General features: G+C 52.3%; 1 protein-coding gene across 1 annotated transcript in view; it reads right to left on the bottom strand.

Annotated features, from left to right (window-relative positions):
* Nucleotides 1-1,052: 1,052 nt before the first annotated feature.
* The window catches only part of PTK7 (protein tyrosine kinase 7 (inactive)), a 60,584-nt gene continuing 44,242 nt past the window's right edge, over nucleotides 1,053-17,394 (bottom strand). The window contains exons 10-20 of the mRNA XM_024557655.3: nucleotides 17,222-17,341; nucleotides 15,756-15,905; nucleotides 15,488-15,638; nucleotides 15,263-15,390; nucleotides 13,951-14,154; nucleotides 12,986-13,141; nucleotides 11,903-12,135; nucleotides 10,845-10,925; nucleotides 3,484-3,635; nucleotides 2,492-2,670; nucleotides 1,053-2,017 (exon numbers count right to left, since the gene is read on the bottom strand). Coding sequence (XP_024413423.2) covers nucleotides 1,857-2,017; nucleotides 2,492-2,670; nucleotides 3,484-3,635; nucleotides 10,845-10,925; nucleotides 11,903-12,135; nucleotides 12,986-13,141; nucleotides 13,951-14,154; nucleotides 15,263-15,390; nucleotides 15,488-15,638; nucleotides 15,756-15,905; nucleotides 17,222-17,341 — 1,715 coding nt within the window. The 3' untranslated portion in view covers nucleotides 1,053-1,856. The remainder of the gene's footprint in view (nucleotides 2,018-2,491; nucleotides 2,671-3,483; nucleotides 3,636-10,844; nucleotides 10,926-11,902; nucleotides 12,136-12,985; nucleotides 13,142-13,950; nucleotides 14,155-15,262; nucleotides 15,391-15,487; nucleotides 15,639-15,755; nucleotides 15,906-17,221; nucleotides 17,342-17,394) is intronic.

The raw sequence follows: 17,394 nt of genomic DNA, 5'->3' as shown, positions 1-17,394 counted from the left end.
TAAGCAGGATCACCACCCCCAAAGCTGACTAGTAACATAACCCAGTATATACTAACAAGTATCAAATATCACAAAATTTTGTAAAAGATCATTTCTATCATTTTGTATTTTTAAAATGCTGGTTGCAACCCACAGTTTGAAAAACATTGCTGTAGAGAAATTGTTCTTGAGGCTTTTTTTCATTCCAACATACCTATAGGATGTAACACACTGTACCTCAACAAGTAAGTGGCTCAGTTACTAGCTGCGTGACCTTGGGGAGACTCCCTTCTAATCTGTGAAACAGGAACAATAATACTGGCTAACGGAGAGGTTGCGATTAAATGAAATAATGCATGTTAAATGCTTAGCAAAGTGACTGGTACAGAGCAAGTAACTACTAGCTGTTATTTTCATGACGGAGAAGTGTGGCGACAAACAGAATGAACTAGGGCACTTTCAGAGTTAAGGGCTCATTTCTTTAGGTTGGGGAACCAGGCTGACGTTACTGGAATAAGGTAGAATGTAACTGACGACAGGTCTAGGTAAAGAAGAGGCAGGAATCCAATCAGCTGAGGGGCCTGGAGCAATAAGGCATTAAGTATCATCTCTTTGCTCACTACTATCCACTCCATCTCCCTCCTAGAGCTGTTGTTTTTAATAAAATGAGTAACATCTGGGAATTTATTCACTTTTTAGGGATCCAAGATTATAAAATACTCCTGGAGTCTTAAAGGGATTCTGAGACCTGAATCTGTCATTAACGACTCCTCCAATCCTACTCTAACCTGTCCTCCTTCACACTTCCGCCCTCCCCACCTGACCATGACGGCTAGGGCGGCCAACACAGAGTAAGCAGTTGGCAGAGAGCAACACACGGTCCCATGGACAAGAGGTGGCCTTGCCTCTGGAGCCCACAGGCTCCACAAGCCAGAGTGAAGGATCAGTGTCTACCACTTATTCCAGGCCAAGCCTCAGCAGGTTCCATGAAGGCACGTGGCCCCTTCTAATAAGCGAGGGAAGATGGGACATCATTCATGGGCAACAGCAGAGAATGAGCATCAGAAGCAGGCTGTAAAAAAGGCTTTTTTATTGAGAGCAGCGAGTGTAAAAAACCCAAACAAACAACAACAACAACAACAAAGGTGTGAGCCAGGGGTGGCCCCTGCCCCCATCTTCTCCAGGGCGCACCCTCCCTCCCAAGCCCACCCACCCTACGCTGTAAGTACATACAAAAGCCGCCCACGGTGCATACAAAAAGGGCGGGTTCTATAATGTCAAAAGCTCCTGAAAACTCCTTCATCTGCCAGGCACTTAGGATGAGGGAAGGAGAGAAGGGTGAGGCGGAGGCACGGGTACGGTCAGCGTGCACAAGTCCATGCGGGGACGACGCACTGGCGTGTCCTCCCGGTCCTGGTGTGGACCCCGAGGTGGGTCCCATGGGCCAGAACTACTCGGGAATTTGAGTATATTAAGGAGCACCCCTCAAACCCAACTAATCTCCAGCCTGGCCCCTCCCTGGGCAAACTTGGCAGGTGAGTGACAGAAATGGACCTGGTCAAAGGGAGGAGACCCAGGCCAGAAACTGGGGTTACCTGAGGCACCCACACTGTCCCTGAAGGAGGGAAGGGTGGCACAGCAAGCTGCCCAGCCCAAGGCCCTAGTCACCCAGTCTGGGTCCCAATCAGCTTCCCCAAGGGCTGAGGGTAAGAAAGAGGAGGAAACCCCAGGCCCTGCCCAGACCTAAGCAATGCCTATGGTGCCAGGGCCCCCGGGGCCAAGGAGGACAGGGATCTTGCCCATCATGCTGCAGGCACCCTTTAAGAGGTCCTCCCCCGCCCATGGATCCTGAGGCACAGCCTGCCTGGGCTCCCTCCTCACGGCTTGCTCTCTGCCGGGCTGTCTCCCAGGGTGTTGGCGATCTCACTGAAGGAGGGCCTGTCCTTGGGGCTGAGGGCCCAGCAGCGCTGCATCAGCCGGTAGAGCTTGGAAGGACAGCCCTCAGGCTGTGGGAGTTTGGCCTTCCCAGCCTGCAAGTCTGCAGGAAAAATGGTGGGAGGAGTGTTAGTCAAACTTTTAACCAGCCCCCTGGCCAATACTCTTTGGAGCCTGCAGTTCCCACAGGCAGCCACTGGAGGGCGACTTGGGGTGGGGGGTTGCTGGGCTCTGACTTGAGGTGGAGTACCCTGCAAGTGTCCTGCAACCAAAGGGGATAACTGCCCTAGCCCCAGCTCCGCGCCGCTGGTCCCAGCAGGGTCCACAGAGCACAGGAGGCAACCAACGCACGGGGGCTGAAGTGGGGTCAGTGGGCAGGCGTCGGCAGCTAGAGCGGCCACTGGGGGCAGCAGCTGTTTACCCACCAGTATTTCAGTATTTCAACATCAGTGGCCGTATCTGTGTTCCTGCTAAAACCAGCCCTGAGGGAAGGCAGGCTGAGCTGGCCCCAGGACTTTGAGCAAACTCTCCTCCTAGAGAACATTTGGCTTGGTCCCTTGGGAACTCAGCTGCCTACCTGCCAGCACTTCGTCGTCAGCCTGCCCACCATGGGGCATCTCTCCATGGGTGAACACTTCCCACATGAGCACACCGTAGGCCCAGACATCAGACTTGGTGGAGAAGTCGCCTTCCAGGATGGCCTCAGGGGACATCCAGCGCAGAGGCACCCAAGCCTGGCGGAAGTGGTAGTACTCACTGCAGAAGAAAACCACATGTGGGGTTGGGGCTCAGGGGGTGGGGTGGCGTGGGGTGAACACAGATCGTTCCTCCCAGGCCTCATATCCTAGCTAGAACCCAACTTTCCTGTATCAGGGCACCCAGAAAAACTGGCGACACTGATGCTGAGCACAGAGGTGTACCGCATGAAATCTGGAGGTGTCCACATGGGGTCTGACAGGTAAAAAATCCCATTAAGAATCAAACTTTGCTTATATTTCAATAAAAACCCAGAAAGCTAATAATCATACATACTTTCGTTATTAGTTTTAAAAATGTGAAAAAGAACAAGTTAAATGGAAAGCAAATTGAAAAAAGTTTTACTAGTGATAAATCATGACTAAAGCAATAATCAGACCAACTGGGGTGACTCAGAACTGGGGTGACTCGAGGGGAAGTTCCCAGAGGTGCTATGTAGTATGTGTGGGCATTCCAGAGCAATCTCTGGCGGTGGGAGCTGAGCTTTAAGTCTCAGGCTTCAAAATAATAATTGCTGAATTCAGGAACTTACACAGGGAACCATATGAATAAATTATATATAAATGTATAAAATTCAACTAGTTATTTTTCAAAGGCTTATAATTTTTCACCACCAGAGAAAATGTATGAGCGGCAGGGACCCATGGCCCACTGGCTGGGATGCTGGCCGCACCTTGGAGAGAGGGTAGGAAGTCTCCGCCCCTTCCCAGGCCTTCCAACTTTAGACTAAGCAGACACTAAGCCCCTCCTCACACCTCCCACATCTGCCCTCTGCCCCTCGCCCCAGCCTACCCCTCCCCTCCCATGTCCTACCTGTTGTACACGTCCTTGCTGAGCCCCAGAGCCGACACCTTCACCTGTCTCTGGGCGCTGACCAGGCAGTTGCGAGCAGCCAGGTCCTTGTGCACAAAGCGGTTGTTGGACAGGTGCTCCATGCCCAGGGCCACCTGGGTGCACAGGGCCACCTGGAGTAAGAGAGGGGCTTGTCAGAGCACCTGGGTCTAGGGGATCAAGGTGACCACCCCAGACAAAACCCTTGGTGGGGTCTCGATCCATCAGTGTGGTGCTTGGGAAGCCCCAAAGCAAAGGCACAGCAGCTTCAGTTTCCTTCTCTGTAAAATGGGGGCAGTGACAGTGCCTCAGGGCGCGGTCCCAAGAACAGAATTAAGTGAAATTAAGCACCTGGAACCATGGGGACACACAGCAGGTGCTAGACGGGGGAGTGGCACACGGGTGGGGAGCACACACGTGAAAAATAACTGGGCATTAATCGTGGCTTTACATCTTTATGGGTTGTTCCTTTTCTCCTTTTTACTTCAAAATTACTTATTTTCTGCTAGTTGTATATAAAAAAACAAAACAAAAAATATATAGAATTTCTGCGTGTGTGTTGTGTGTGTGAACACACACATATACACACAAACACACGCATGACTGGTTGCCTCCAAGGAGGGGAGCTGGAACCTAGAGAGCCGGAAGAAAAACTTACGGTTTATACTATTTAAATGGTAAATGACATAGGGAAAAGCTCGTCAAATACACGTGCACTTTCACAAATAATTATAAAGCTCACACCCAGGTGACAATCACTAAGTCGAAAAAAACAAAACCAAGAAGCTAGCACCCCCAAAACCCCTAAGGGCTCCTTCCTCATCATACACGCTCCCTCCCCAGCAGAGCTAAGCACTCTCCTGCCTGTATGATGATAACTTCCTGGCTAGTCTTTCTGGTTTTACCATTACACATACATTCCTAAACAACACAATTCAGGTTTGCCCATTCTGGAACCAGGGAAGGCCGGAAGCACACAAAATGTGTACTCTTTTTGTGCCTGATGCTCTTACTCAGCACTGTGAGAAGTCATCCTTTTGGGGGGGATGGGAGGGGGGCGGGTACCAGTGTACAGAGTTTTCATCCTAAATACACCATAATTTATTCATTTTAGTGCCAACGGACATTTGGATCCCCCCCAGCGCTGGCTGTTAAGAACAGTGCTGCTCTGCCCGCTCTTACAGGTGTGCACGTGCGTGAATGTCTTTACGATACCTCGGTGCAGGTCACGGACTATGAGATCTGCAGCTCTACAGAACGACGACAAGCTATTTTCCAAAGTGTGAGAGAGGAAAAATACAGTTCCCTGATAGCCTTTTAAGGTTCTGAGCCACGGGAGTGTATTATATAGGATACCTTATAGAACATGTTGAATGTAACTATAATCAAGCTAGGCTAACATTTTCCCGGTACATATCAGTGCACTGGACAAACAGTAATTGAGCATGTTCTGCACCATACACAGCTGGGTGTGGTAATGTGACAGGATGTGGCACAGTAGGGCTCCTAGTGAGAGGACGGTCCAGACAGGAGACAAGACTTACACCCGCAGAAGGCTGCCACCACCTGAAGGGAGGTGCTTCCCGTTAAACAGAGGCGGAGTTGGAGCACCGGGAGAGCACCTGTAAAGACCTACGGCCCCTACGCCTCTGTCACCTGTTCCAAACCTTGGGAGCAACCACTGAGGGACACATAGGACCTGCAGCATTTGCTTATAGAGACAAGGCAACAGAAATGCAAAGAGATCCCTGGGCCTGTGGAAGACCATTTAACAAGTCACAGACCAGCTGTGTGCTGCTTCTCCGTACAGACTCATCCCCTGGGTCCGTAAGGGAGAAGTGACCCATCACAGAAACGCAGTCGTGGAGGGAGGATGGTAAGAACGGGGCCAAAACCCAATCATCGGTTTTCAAGGAAATATATGCCAAGACCCAACAAGATATCATTTAACCCATATCTGCTGGCAAAAGGTCAAAAGTTTGCCCCCAACTTATCTCTAATGGTCAAAACAATACATGAAAAATAAGCCCTGGCTGGCATATAGCTCAGTGGATTGAGTACGGGCCTGCGAACCAAAAAGTCGCCAATTCAAATTCCAGTCAGGGCATCCCAGTGCAGGCCAGGTCCCCAGTTAGAAGCAACTGATTGTATCTCTCACACACTGATGTTCTCTCCCTCTCTCTCCCTCCCTTTCCCTCTCTCTAAAATAAGTAAAAATAAAACAATAACTAAGTAGAAGCAGCCCATGTGTGGACTAATAATGAGTATGTTATAGATTATGCAAAGATTGTGGTTAATGTGATTCTGTTTCTGAAGTTCAAAGAGGAGTGAAAGAGAATGGGAATTGGCAGAGGGGCTGTTATCAAGTTAGCCCGTGCAAGGACACCACCCAATCTGAGAGAAGGGGACAGAGCACTTGTCGTGTGCTGGACCCTTGAGGGGGGCCCGCCGCCTCTGCCTCTGCCTCGCACTCCATGAGGTGGGGCTCATCCTCAGCCCACGATCCCATCCTAGACTTTATATGCAGCCTCGTATCAATGCCTGCCTCTTTCCTCAATACCACAGCTGCCTCTCCGGGTCCCATCACTGGTGCTGGGGGCACGGGAGGGCTGTCGGCCCATCAGTGACCCCAGAGGCGGGGTGCTGGCTCCTGTTTGGCCCTTCAGCATCGCCAGCTAGCTCTGCGCGGCTCCACCGGCCTGGCTCCCAGGGTCACAGGAAGGCTGGCAGAGGAGCCACGCCGAGAGGGCTCACCTCCAAAGACATGAAAGCAATTTAGTGAATCTTCACCAGAATTAAAAAACTAGAATGGGAAATATCAGAGTCTATTAGTTCATAAGGATATCACTGATAACAGTTTTCATTTTTAAAATATGTAACTACGCCAAATGTTGGGTTGTGACATCAAATTTGCTACAGTGGTTCTCAGTCACAAAAAGTGGAGAACACAAGGGTCTAGACCTGCGCTGTCCAAAACAGTGGCCCCTGGCCCCACGTGGCTACTTCAGTTAACTAAAAGTTAGTAAGATTAAAAATGCCGCGTCTCAGTGGCTCTGGCCACATTCTAAGCGCTCAGCAGCCCCAGGGGGCTAGTGACTGCTGCCTGGGACGGCAGTGGAGATGGAACGCTGCCTTCGCTGCGGCAAGTTCCATCAGACAGCGCTGACCCAAACCAGTGCCGCCGACCTGGCCCCAGCAACACGCGTGCTGACAGACATAGACACGGCGTACACACAGGTGCTTGCTGAACAAAGGGCACCGCCAGGAGCTGGGAACAATCTCACCTTCTCAGTGCGTTTTCTTTATCGAAAGAGAAGACACAAAATCTCCGGATAGCTTGCAACCACACATGTGTCATCAGTGAGGGGGGCTAATGAGGTCAGGTGAACACATCTACCAGGGTTACTGAGCCCTCCCCTGGGCGCAGAGCCCTGCACTGCGTCTCCAAGGAAAAGTAGGGGCCACGCTCCCAAAACAGTCTCCACACTGCCATCCTCGGAACGCCCCAAGGGCCACTGGTGGTAGAAGGGCCAGAGTGATTCGGATCCCGGCCCGCAGGATCCTGTGTTGTGGCAGCAATAGACAAACACGCACAGACTCCAGAAATCCTGTGGAGGAAAAGGGACGGCACGGCCACTCTCTAAGTGAGAGAGGGCGTGAGGGCCAGAGAGAGCCCAAGAGAGAGCTGACCCCTGCCTGGACAGGCTTTTATTGCTTTTCTGGGCACATTACATCCAGGATGGTCCTCATTTACTATGCACAGGTTCACTGTAGGTGATTACCTTTTACAGACAACCAAGGACAGAATGCTGCTAATTACTTCAAATAGAAGGATGTTATAGCTCAAGGGGGAAAGTGGTTGAACTGGTTACACTCCATACTTGGGAGGTTTAGCACAGACTTTAGGAAGTTAAAGATACTCGGTAAACATTTGCTGCCTCAATCCGGGGTGAGATAGTTTCAGTAAAAGCAAGTCTCATAGCAGCCTAGGTACAATGCAGGCCTGATTCCCCACGGGAGAACCTGTCTGTGGGCATGGGTCCTGCCTAACAGACCTCGCTCCCACTGGCTTTTCCGAGTGGGGGCTGGGTTACATTTCCCACGCGTGGAACAGTTCCCTGTACCAGATGACCACTGAAGTGAGCTTCGTAAGTGGACAGCCTCTACTACTTCGGGCTTCAGAAGCCCAGGGCATTGTTCGGCCTCGCCTGGTATCTGTGAGGGGCAGACAAAGGCTTTTGTAATGCGCCCTGATCACACCTGCCGCCCCCCCAAGTCTGCTCTCACTCTGCTGCCAGTCGAGGGAAACAGAAGAGAGTGGACCTGGCATGGTGACTAACTTGCTGTCTTTCCAGAGAGGCAGCGCTTCTGGAAATGCTGGCTAAGTGAGGACAGAAAGAGGGAATCCTGTTAGGCCCAAGCCAGTCAAGTGTTTCGCCACTGCTGGGCAAGCCGCCATCAAAGGACCACAGGACTGCTTCAGATACTGTCACAAAGACCAGACCCACCCTCCTTTCCAACTTTAGTACTGAGGGCTCGCTCAGGCTCAGCTAACCCACTGTGACACTACTGTGCTCCTCTCACAACAGGCTTCCAGTGTCCCCCCACATGTCCCAGCCCCCGACTGCAGAAAGCACTACCCACCAGGTGTGCTAGGCTGACCCTGCTGCTTGTCTTGGCATTAGCTTACAGGTGATCCAGGGAGAAATCACAGTTTACAGCTCTCTGCCTTTGAAATCTTCCTCTTAGCAGCTACTCTAACAAGCATTATCTACAATTATGCCTCCACCCAGGGCCAGTGTCTGATTTCTATCACCACCCCACTGCTATCCTGAAATCCTCCTGGCCCCCCCCCCCTACCCACACCACGTACGGCACCCCGGCTCCAGCTCTAGCTGGTCAGGGAACAGCCTGCCTGCCATTCCACCTCCCTTTAAAATTTAACTCTTCGTCCTTCCATTCCCCAGGACCCTCAGGCATATTAACACAGTGGCTCACTCAATTACCAGCACAAGCAAGAGAAAGTTTCTACAAGTTTTAGTGCATACTTCCTAGGAATTTGTCATTTTCATGGAATCCCCAAAGAGCAGTCTTTTTTAAACTACCGATGAAGACCCATGTAGGTCTCAAACCAATTCTATGGGTAAAAAAAAAATAGGCTGGGCTGGGGGCTAGGGCGGGAAGGACTGAACAAAAAAGGACTCACGGACGCGGGCAGCAGTGAGGTGACTGCCAGCGGGAGAGGGGGTGGGTGGAGGTGGCAGAGGGTGTAAGGGGGATAAATGGTAATGGATAAAATATGATAAAAATAACAATAAGAAAAAACTAGGAAATGTCAAGTACATCGAATACAGTTGTGAAAGTTTAGTTTTAGGTGTGTGCGCATGTGCTGGGTCATGATTATAATGCACTTCTTATAGGAGATCCTAATGGAAACACATCTCAAAAATCACTGTCCTACACGAGGACTCCTTGCACTTCACTGAGCTCACCAATCAGCCAAAAAGGTTGTCTGCAAAATGTGAGCCCTCAGACCCTACACTTCAGACTTTCTGCTTCCCTCCGTCCGAGTGAGGTATGGTCCAGAAATCTCCTCTTTTAAAAGCAACCCCACCCCGACCCTCCATCCCCATCAGATGCAGAACACTGCCCTCAGAGAGTGGAACTCCACTGACTGGAGCTCCCCCCACAAATTTCAGGTGTTCTCTCGAAAAAGTGTGGGAGAGATCTCTACCAAAGGTGGTGACGACTTTCGGCCACATACAGTCTCTCAGGTCATGTGACAGGGTAACTGACTTCCTGCCAGCCCGTGTCCCTATGCCAGCCACAGAAAACCTACCTTGACTCCCCTCTCTCCTGAATCCGACCCCTCCCTGCCATTCAACGGCTTCCTGTCCTTGAGAACTGAACTTGAATAGCTTTCTCTACCAGGAATCTTTCTTTATTAACCACATCGGTCTGTCCACCTAAAGGATGTGGATGTCCTCTTAATTCACACCTCTCACTCGCTTTCTGTGTCCTACCTGAAGTCTGTATGGCACATGCGTCCTCACTGACCTAAGCTCCCCCACTAGATCCTAAGTGCCCCAACGGTGGCTGGCAGTTTCAATTTTAAAGACTCGCTGGCTCCGTGCACGTCCTGATTTGTGAGCTCTGGGGTCCTGACACGCCACCAACCTGAAATAGCATGTCCTATCCTATGGCTTCTCAGAGACGGAGATAGGGGGGCGGTGTCAAGAGGCCAGCTCTGGCTGACCTGGGGCCAGGTTACTTGTCCTGCCTGGGCCTTAGTGAATTCACCTATAACAGGAGGACGCCAGCCTAAAGGGCCCAGAGCCACTTCCCCAGAGAGAACAGGGGCAGCCAGGGTCCCACTCACCTGACCAATCAACCAGCCATACCTTTCTGTCTTGCCACCAGAGTCTGTGACCCGAGTCAGCTTACAAGGCAGGGAATGGTCACCTGGAAGGGCCCTAGCAGGCAGTCTGTCTAGCTGCCCCGGGCTTTGCCTGGTTTATGAGGTGGCTTTGCTGTCAGCTTGGAAGCAGAGTACCCAGTCACACGGAAGGAGGTGGGTCCATTTCAGAGGAAAGGGAAAAGGCTGTGGACAGGAAGGGCTGGGCTGCCGAAGGCCTCATCTGATGTGGGCAGGGGGAGCAGGCAAGTTTTCCCTTCTTCACTGTCTCAACCCAGGTCCAATCCACCGGGCTCCAGGCAGGGCTCTGTGCCCAGAACAACCTTCTGCCCAGAAGGCAGGAAAACAGGAAGGAAAGACTGCACGGTTACAGCCAAAGTGAGAGTGAAAATGTGAAAACCACAGTGTGTGAAACATGGGCAGTTCACTCACAAGTTTCCACACTCAGAGCCTGAAACAATACTTAGGGACACACCCAGCCCAGCAGGCCCCCAAAACTCAGCCGCTCCCTGCTCCTCCAGCTCAGGGCTCTCTGCTCCCCCAGCTCAGCTCTCCCTGCTCCCCCAGCTCAGGGCTCCCTGATCCTCCAGCTCAGCGCTCCCTGCTCCTCCAGCTCAGGGCTCCCTGCTCCTCCAGCTCAGGGCTCATGCAGGAGGCTAACATCCTGCTCTGTGACAAAGATGAAGAGCAGCTCTGCTATATGAATGCAACATAGCAAAACAAAGCTACTTAATTTGTTTCTTCATCCACAAAATCGAGATAGTGACACATTAAGATGATTGTTGTAAGCAGTGAGGAGACACATGTGAAGTACTTACCATAGGGCCTGGCCCACTGGGAGCACTCAATCAGCAGTACCTGTTGCCACGACTGCCCTTGCTCCTGGCCCACCCTTGGGGACGGCCCTCTTCTCCCTCCATGTCCTCACCTTCTGCTTAGTGTTGAGGGGCTGTGACTTCAATTTTTCATCCTTGCTCTTAGAAATCCTCAGGAACTGTTTGAGGTCTCCCTGAGGAAAAAGCAACAGTCTCTGTCACGTCAGAACCCAGCCATTCTATCCAAAGCCTTAAACCAAGCAGGTGCTCACAGGGTACGTGCCTGGCAGATGGTGAGAAGCCTTGACCTAACTGCCCACCCAAGCCTGGACTCACCCTCCCCTGGGGGAAGTCCAGTGGGAATGAAAAAATACATAGGAGGCACCTCCCAGAAGCTCTCAGTCAAAGAGAGGGCGGTCATATCTACCCTCAGAGGACCCCCTAGGCAGGCAGCTGTCAAAGCTCCTGCCCTCCAGGAGCCAAGAAAAAACCACAGCGCCCCCTACTGACTCCTATTCTCCCGGGGCTTCTTATCTAACAGACAAGCAAACAAGGGGGAAGGGGAACACCAGCAGCAAAAACATACATAAAGCACTCATAAACACTTCTGATGGGAAGACTAAGGATTACTCCTCCCCTTCCCGCCCCAGAGCTGGAGGGTTTGGTAAGCAGCCTTTTGAGGACCAGGGGTAATTAGGCCTAGGTGAGTTGGGGATGGGGAGCAAGGGGCAGGTCTGGGCGTGGGCTAACACTGGTGCCTCGCATGGGGACATTGGGAAGGAAGGAAAGCGAGTTCTGATAAGCTTATTCCCAAGGGGTGACAAGCCCTAGGGAAAAAGAAAAGTAACAAACCACAGAAAACCAGAGTCAGGGAAGGAGATCTGGAAGGTACCCATGCCGTGTGCAGAGTGAGAAGGCAGGAAGAACTTGGGACCAACCCCCAGACACAGGACTGGCAGAGGAAGTGCCGGTCCAGGGAAGGCAGGTGTCAGAGAGCTGGGGGTAGAGGGGGGGACGCAGGGTGGGGGTGGGCAGGAGGCTGAGCATCTCAAAGTGGCAACAGCAGGCCTTGGCTGAGACCACATGAGATGAGGTTCCCATGGTGCTCCCCCACAACCCCTGGCAGGACACTGCCCTCCTGAGACACCCGGGTCCCCGGCCAGCAGCATACCAGGTCTACATATTCCAGCACCATGTAGTGGGGCTCGGCCTCCCGACACAGCCCCAGGAGCCGCACCACATTGGCATGGTTCAGCTTCCCAAACATCTCAAACTCTCTCCGGAAGTCCAGCTGTTGCTGCTCATCCCGACTCTGCAGGCTCTTCACAAGCACCAGGGTCTCTGCCACGCCCTCCTCCAAGCCCTGTGCCTTCGCCAAGAACACCTCTCCAAACTCACTTTTTCCTGTGGGCACAGATCTGAGTCAGCCAGCTGCCTGCACCCAAGCAGAGGAAGCCCCTGACTAGGGAAGGTGCCTCGCCTATCTCTGTCACACAGTGGGGAGTCTTTGCTACTCCCCACCCACCTGGACTGGGCAGTGGCCTAGTTCAGCTATGAGACCCCTCGCAAACCCCTCGCCCTCCCACTCTGGACTTCAAGTCCCCAACAGTAAAATAAAGGGATGGGATTAACATTCAGGGTTTTCCAAAGGATGGGTTGTATGAGAATTTCAGGTGACTCATAATAAACACATCTCAATAGTTATATGTTTAATGAGCGCTCAGAAAAAATTTAACTGGCACAAATCCCTAACTTCTCACATTTTTTTCTTAGAACAAAGCTAACTTTAGTTAGGTTTTAAAAAACAAGGAGTTGATCTAAAGAAAAAAAGTCAGTAACACACAGGACCCCTGACCGGTGTGGCTCAGTTAGGCTGGGCATCATTCTGCAAAGCGAAAGATCGCCAGTTCAATTCCCAGTCAAGGTATGTGCCTGGGTTGTGGGTTCAGTCCCCGGTTGAAGAGTATACAAGAAGCAATTTATTGATGTTTCTCTCCCTGTCTTTCTCCCTCCCTTTCCCTCTCTCTAAAAATAAATAAATAAAATCTTTTAAACACACACACACAAGAACAACACAAGTTGTGGAGCTGGGATATGAATGACAGGCAACGAGGACACACTAGATCTCCCCTGTGCCCCCCCATCTCTAAGGTTCTAGGTTTCAGGGACTTCAGAGCCACCAGCCATGACCTAGCCTCAAACCAGAACCGGTGACCTACAGTTACGCAGAGGCGTTGCGGCCAAGGCCACATACCCAGTGTGGTGATGGGCTGCAGACTGGCCCTCGGGAAGTGCATCTTATCACTCGTACTGTGGCGTTTGTTGGTGGCTGCAGGGCCAGAGCCCAAGCTGGTCAAGGCCACTTCCTCCTGGATTTCTGCTGAGGGCTGCCCATTCTGCAAAGGCCCACCTGGGAAGCAGGGGTACAAGGGAACGTGGAGAAGAGAGTTGTCACTCAGGTTACCATGGAGACCTCAGTTTTCTCCCCCAATCTCCTACTTCTACCAAATGGGTCCGATCCCAGTGTTCCACACACAGGGCCAACCCAGCTGATGAACTCACTGATGCAGCTGATTACAACCTCTGGAATGGAACAAAGTGTGCAAGTCTCACTTGAATCACTGGTTCCTGGACCCCAGATACACATAAGGGTCTTTCCTTCCATAGGGCCTTCTATGTGCAAAGCCCTAGGCAGGCACAGAGGGGAAGCCACAGTAAGGGAGACCCAGGCCCTGCCCTTAACACCTCAGCTTACAGGAGAGACCCAGAAATGACCCCAGGGGGCTCCCAGTTGGAGGTGAAGGAGGGTAGGAGGAGGGAGCTCCCTAGGAGAACTTCGTGGAACTCAAAAGACTAATAGGGGACAGACAAAGTGTGTACCAGAAACATGACTATATACAATATATCATGGCTTACATTGTGATTAGTCACACAATACTGCGGCTTAGTGCCACAGGGAGAAGGCTGGGAAACATGGGAAGCTGGCACAAGAGGCTCCAATGAGGAAGTCTTAAGCCAGGTTACTCAGAAGCCAAGGCCCTGGCAACTGGCCAACTTCAAGCTTCCAGTGGACGTGGGGAGGCTCTGCTCTGACCACAGCAGCAAGCCTCAGCCCCGCGGCCACCAGCTCCCTCCAGTGCTGCAGCTCTGTCCGCCACGGCCGCAAGAGGGCGCCCAGCACCTGCACATGGCAGCACTTCCTTCCAAGGGGCCCCTCACCATTGAGGCACTCCATCTCTGGCTCCTCGCCCTCTGGCTGCTTCTGAAGCCGCTTGGCCTTGCAGCGCTTCTTGCAGTAGAACATGAGACCCAGGACAGCAATGATGTAGGCCACGGCAGCGCCCACGGACAGTCCGATGGTCTGGATCATCTTGTACGGGGGAGGGCTGCCTGGGCCCTCTGACTCGTCCAGCACAGGCTTGTCTGAGAGACACACAGAGACATCTGGGCAGAGGATGCTGGAGCAAACCCAGCCCTACGTGTCCACCAGCCCCTCCATATCCCATACGTATATGGCAACCTCCCAGATACTTGAGGGCCTAGTCAACCAGAGAGACCTTAGTAGGGTCACAGGCTTTAACAAGTGCCACGCCCTCGGGCCCCACCGAGGTCACAGGGAGCGCTGCAGGAGTGGAGGCCAGTGATTGCCTCGCTGACTGTGCATCCAAACACCAGGCTGGGGACCCACATAAAAACCATACAGTCGGGATGCACTACAAACCCCCAGTTTGCTAGCAAGCTCCTTAAGTGACTCGATACTGGGAGTCAGGCCCCGCACAGAGCAGGTTCTTCGACAAACGTGTGTAGAAGAGCTCTTCTGGTCTAGGGGCTTTCAACGGCCTGGGGCTCACGGAAAGTGAGGGGAACTAAGGAGGAGAGACTGAAGCGGGCACCATGCAGGATCCCTCAGTGCCCACATATACCCTATGGCCCCAACCGAGGGGCCTGTCACTTCAATGTTAATCTAGTGAAGCATATTTGTCTAGAAAAACAATTTTGCTGCTAACCAAACACAATTTGAGAACTTCTCGTTTAAACCATTCCCATTTTACAGATGCAGAAACCAGCCCTGGAGAGGAAATGGCACCTGCCTCTAAGGGCACACAGCTGGTTAGCAGCAGAAGCAGCCAGACCCAAACCCCAAGTCCCTGACCCTGCTCAGGGGCTCTCATCAGACACCTCATCCTCTGGGGGCCTCCGCGACAAAGGAACTTTGTCTTGCTGCATCCTGACCTGATCCTCTCCCCGCCCACCCAGGGAGACGTGGAGCTGCTGCAGGAGACCCGGGAGAAAGTGTTACAGGCAAGCGTGCCCGACAATACACACCCCGCCCCCAGCTGCGGGATGTTAGGTAAACGACACCCAGCTCTACCCAAGGAAGCTGAGACTGTGCCATGTACAGCAGAGGGGACACAGCTGGCTCCCAGCCCCACCACAAAAATGGTTTAAGTGCCTTCTGTGTACACGGGGCCGATGAGTACAAAGGTGAGGAAGAAGTCTGGCCCCACTGCTCCCTACCGCCAGCCCATACCCACGACGTAGAGGGGGGCCTCTGTGTGCTTGATGTTGCAGCTGTTGCCCGCAATGCAGGTATAGCGCCCCGAGTCCTCAGGGGCCACATCATGGATCGCCAGGGAGCCGTTCTGGAAGATGTGCATCCTGCCAGGAGAGAGGCCACAGGCTGCCCACCTCGCCAGCTCCCGGCAGACCAGGCTGCAGAAGAGGTGGGGTTGCTGGGGGAGGAAGACGGCCCTACCTAGGTCCCAGCTTGGTGGGGTCCAGGATGCGGTCTTTGCCCTTCCACTGAATGAGTGGCTTGGGGTCCCCGTGGGCCTCGCACCGCAGCAGAGCTGTGTGGCCCTGGTACACGGTTGTGCGCTCTGGCTCTACCTTGAAGGTGATGAAAACTGGATGGGAAAAGCCCAGCGAGGGGCAGGGAGGAGTGAGCAACGGGGCCGCAGGCGGCAGGCTGCTGCCACACAGGGCCCGCCAGCCCCAGCCCCGGGTCCCGGCCCCAGCCGCACCTGCCACAGTGAGCTGGACGTGGGCACGGATCTGGCCCTGCAGCCCATTGGAGGCAATGCAAGTGTAGTTGCCAGCATCGTCGCGGGTCACCCTAGAGAAGTGCAGGGTCCCAGCGTTGTCTGTCACCCACTCTGGGAGGCTGCTTCCATCTGCAGGGGCAACAAAGGGAAATTATGGGATTGACCAGATTTACCTGGGCACCTGGCTGGCAATGCCCTCCATCACTCATGTCTCCTTAAAAACATGTCTACACTCCTGACCACCCAAAAACCCAAACTCCTCAGCCAGGAAATGGAAATCCCCTGTTCCTTACTCCGTTACTAATTTTTCAGCCTCACCTCACTGCCCTGTGTAACATTCCACTTCTGCCAAACTGCACCTCTGTTTGGGAATCGAATTTGCCCTGTTCCCACCTCACTGCCTGTCACTCCTCACTCCCAGAATCCACTCCTGCTCTTTGCCACAGTCCCAGGCGTCGGACCCACTGTGAGCCGCCCATTACACAGAACCTGCCCCCCCCCCGCCCTCCCCACCCCCTGGCTGAGCGGAGAGCCCTCTTCCTCCTCAAAACCTACAACCTCCTCTCTAACTCCCCGTTCAGAAGAATGTAAAAATGGCCCAGCCCTTTAAAAACAATTTGGCAATCCGCATCAAGGGTTGTAAAAATGTGCATTCTCTCTTATACATAATTATTCCATTTCTGGGAATCTTTCCCAAAGGAAATAAAGCCAAGTCCAGAAAAGACTTTGGCTTAAAGATGTTTATTGCAGTAATAAAAAGACAGAAAGAGAAAGACAGACAGAGAAGGAGGGAGGGATGGAGGGAGGGAGGGAGATGATTAGCAACCCAAATCTCCAACACTTAGGGAATATTTAAGTAAATCATAGTGAACTCAATCACTGGAATATATTACAATCATCAAAGCCAGTATTTGTGTATAAAAACACGGAGTAATGCTGATAATGCTAGGTAAAAAAGAATATAAAATTACAGTTCTCTGCATCTTCTATTTTTATAGCAAGCATGTCTTACTCATGTAAGCTTAATAAGGGAAAATGTACAATAAAATCGCTTTGTAAAAACAAAAAGTTATGCACAGAAAAAGAAAAGGGCACACACCCAGAGATAATGGATGGCGGGATTATGCATTTTCTTCTCCCGAACTTTTCTGAAGGAGCACAGGTTACTCACATGGCGGGGAGGATGGGGCTACTTTGAAAAGGGACCGTCTGGTGCAATCCGATCCCTCGTCCTGAGCCGTCTCGTATGCTGTCTAACACTATAATCCGACCTCTTTGGCGTCTGGCTTTCTTCCTAAATGGACTGTAAGTCTGCCCTACGTTTCTTGTCTGTAGTCACCACAGTTCCTGGCGTGGTCCTGGGCTCTCAGCTGGTCCTCAGACATGACCGCATTTGACCAGTGGGTAGTCCTGCCTGCTCCCTCCCCAGCTCGCATGGTACTGACCTGCTCGTACCCACTTAATAGTGGGCTTCTCTCGGCCTGTGGCCGAGCAGGGCACCGTGGCCTCCTTGTCAAACTCCATGCACTGCTGTGGCCGGGGTGGTGGTGTGAACTTGAGCTTTTCTGTTTCAAGAGAGGGAGGGCAGGTGGGTGGAAGAGGAGAGATTGAGGCAGCT

Source organism: Desmodus rotundus, chromosome 11 (assembly GCF_022682495.2).
Source record: "Desmodus rotundus isolate HL8 chromosome 11, HLdesRot8A.1, whole genome shotgun sequence".
NCBI lineage: Eukaryota > Metazoa > Chordata > Mammalia > Chiroptera > Phyllostomidae > Desmodus > Desmodus rotundus.
This window is presented reverse-complemented; position numbering and strand designations above follow the sequence as displayed.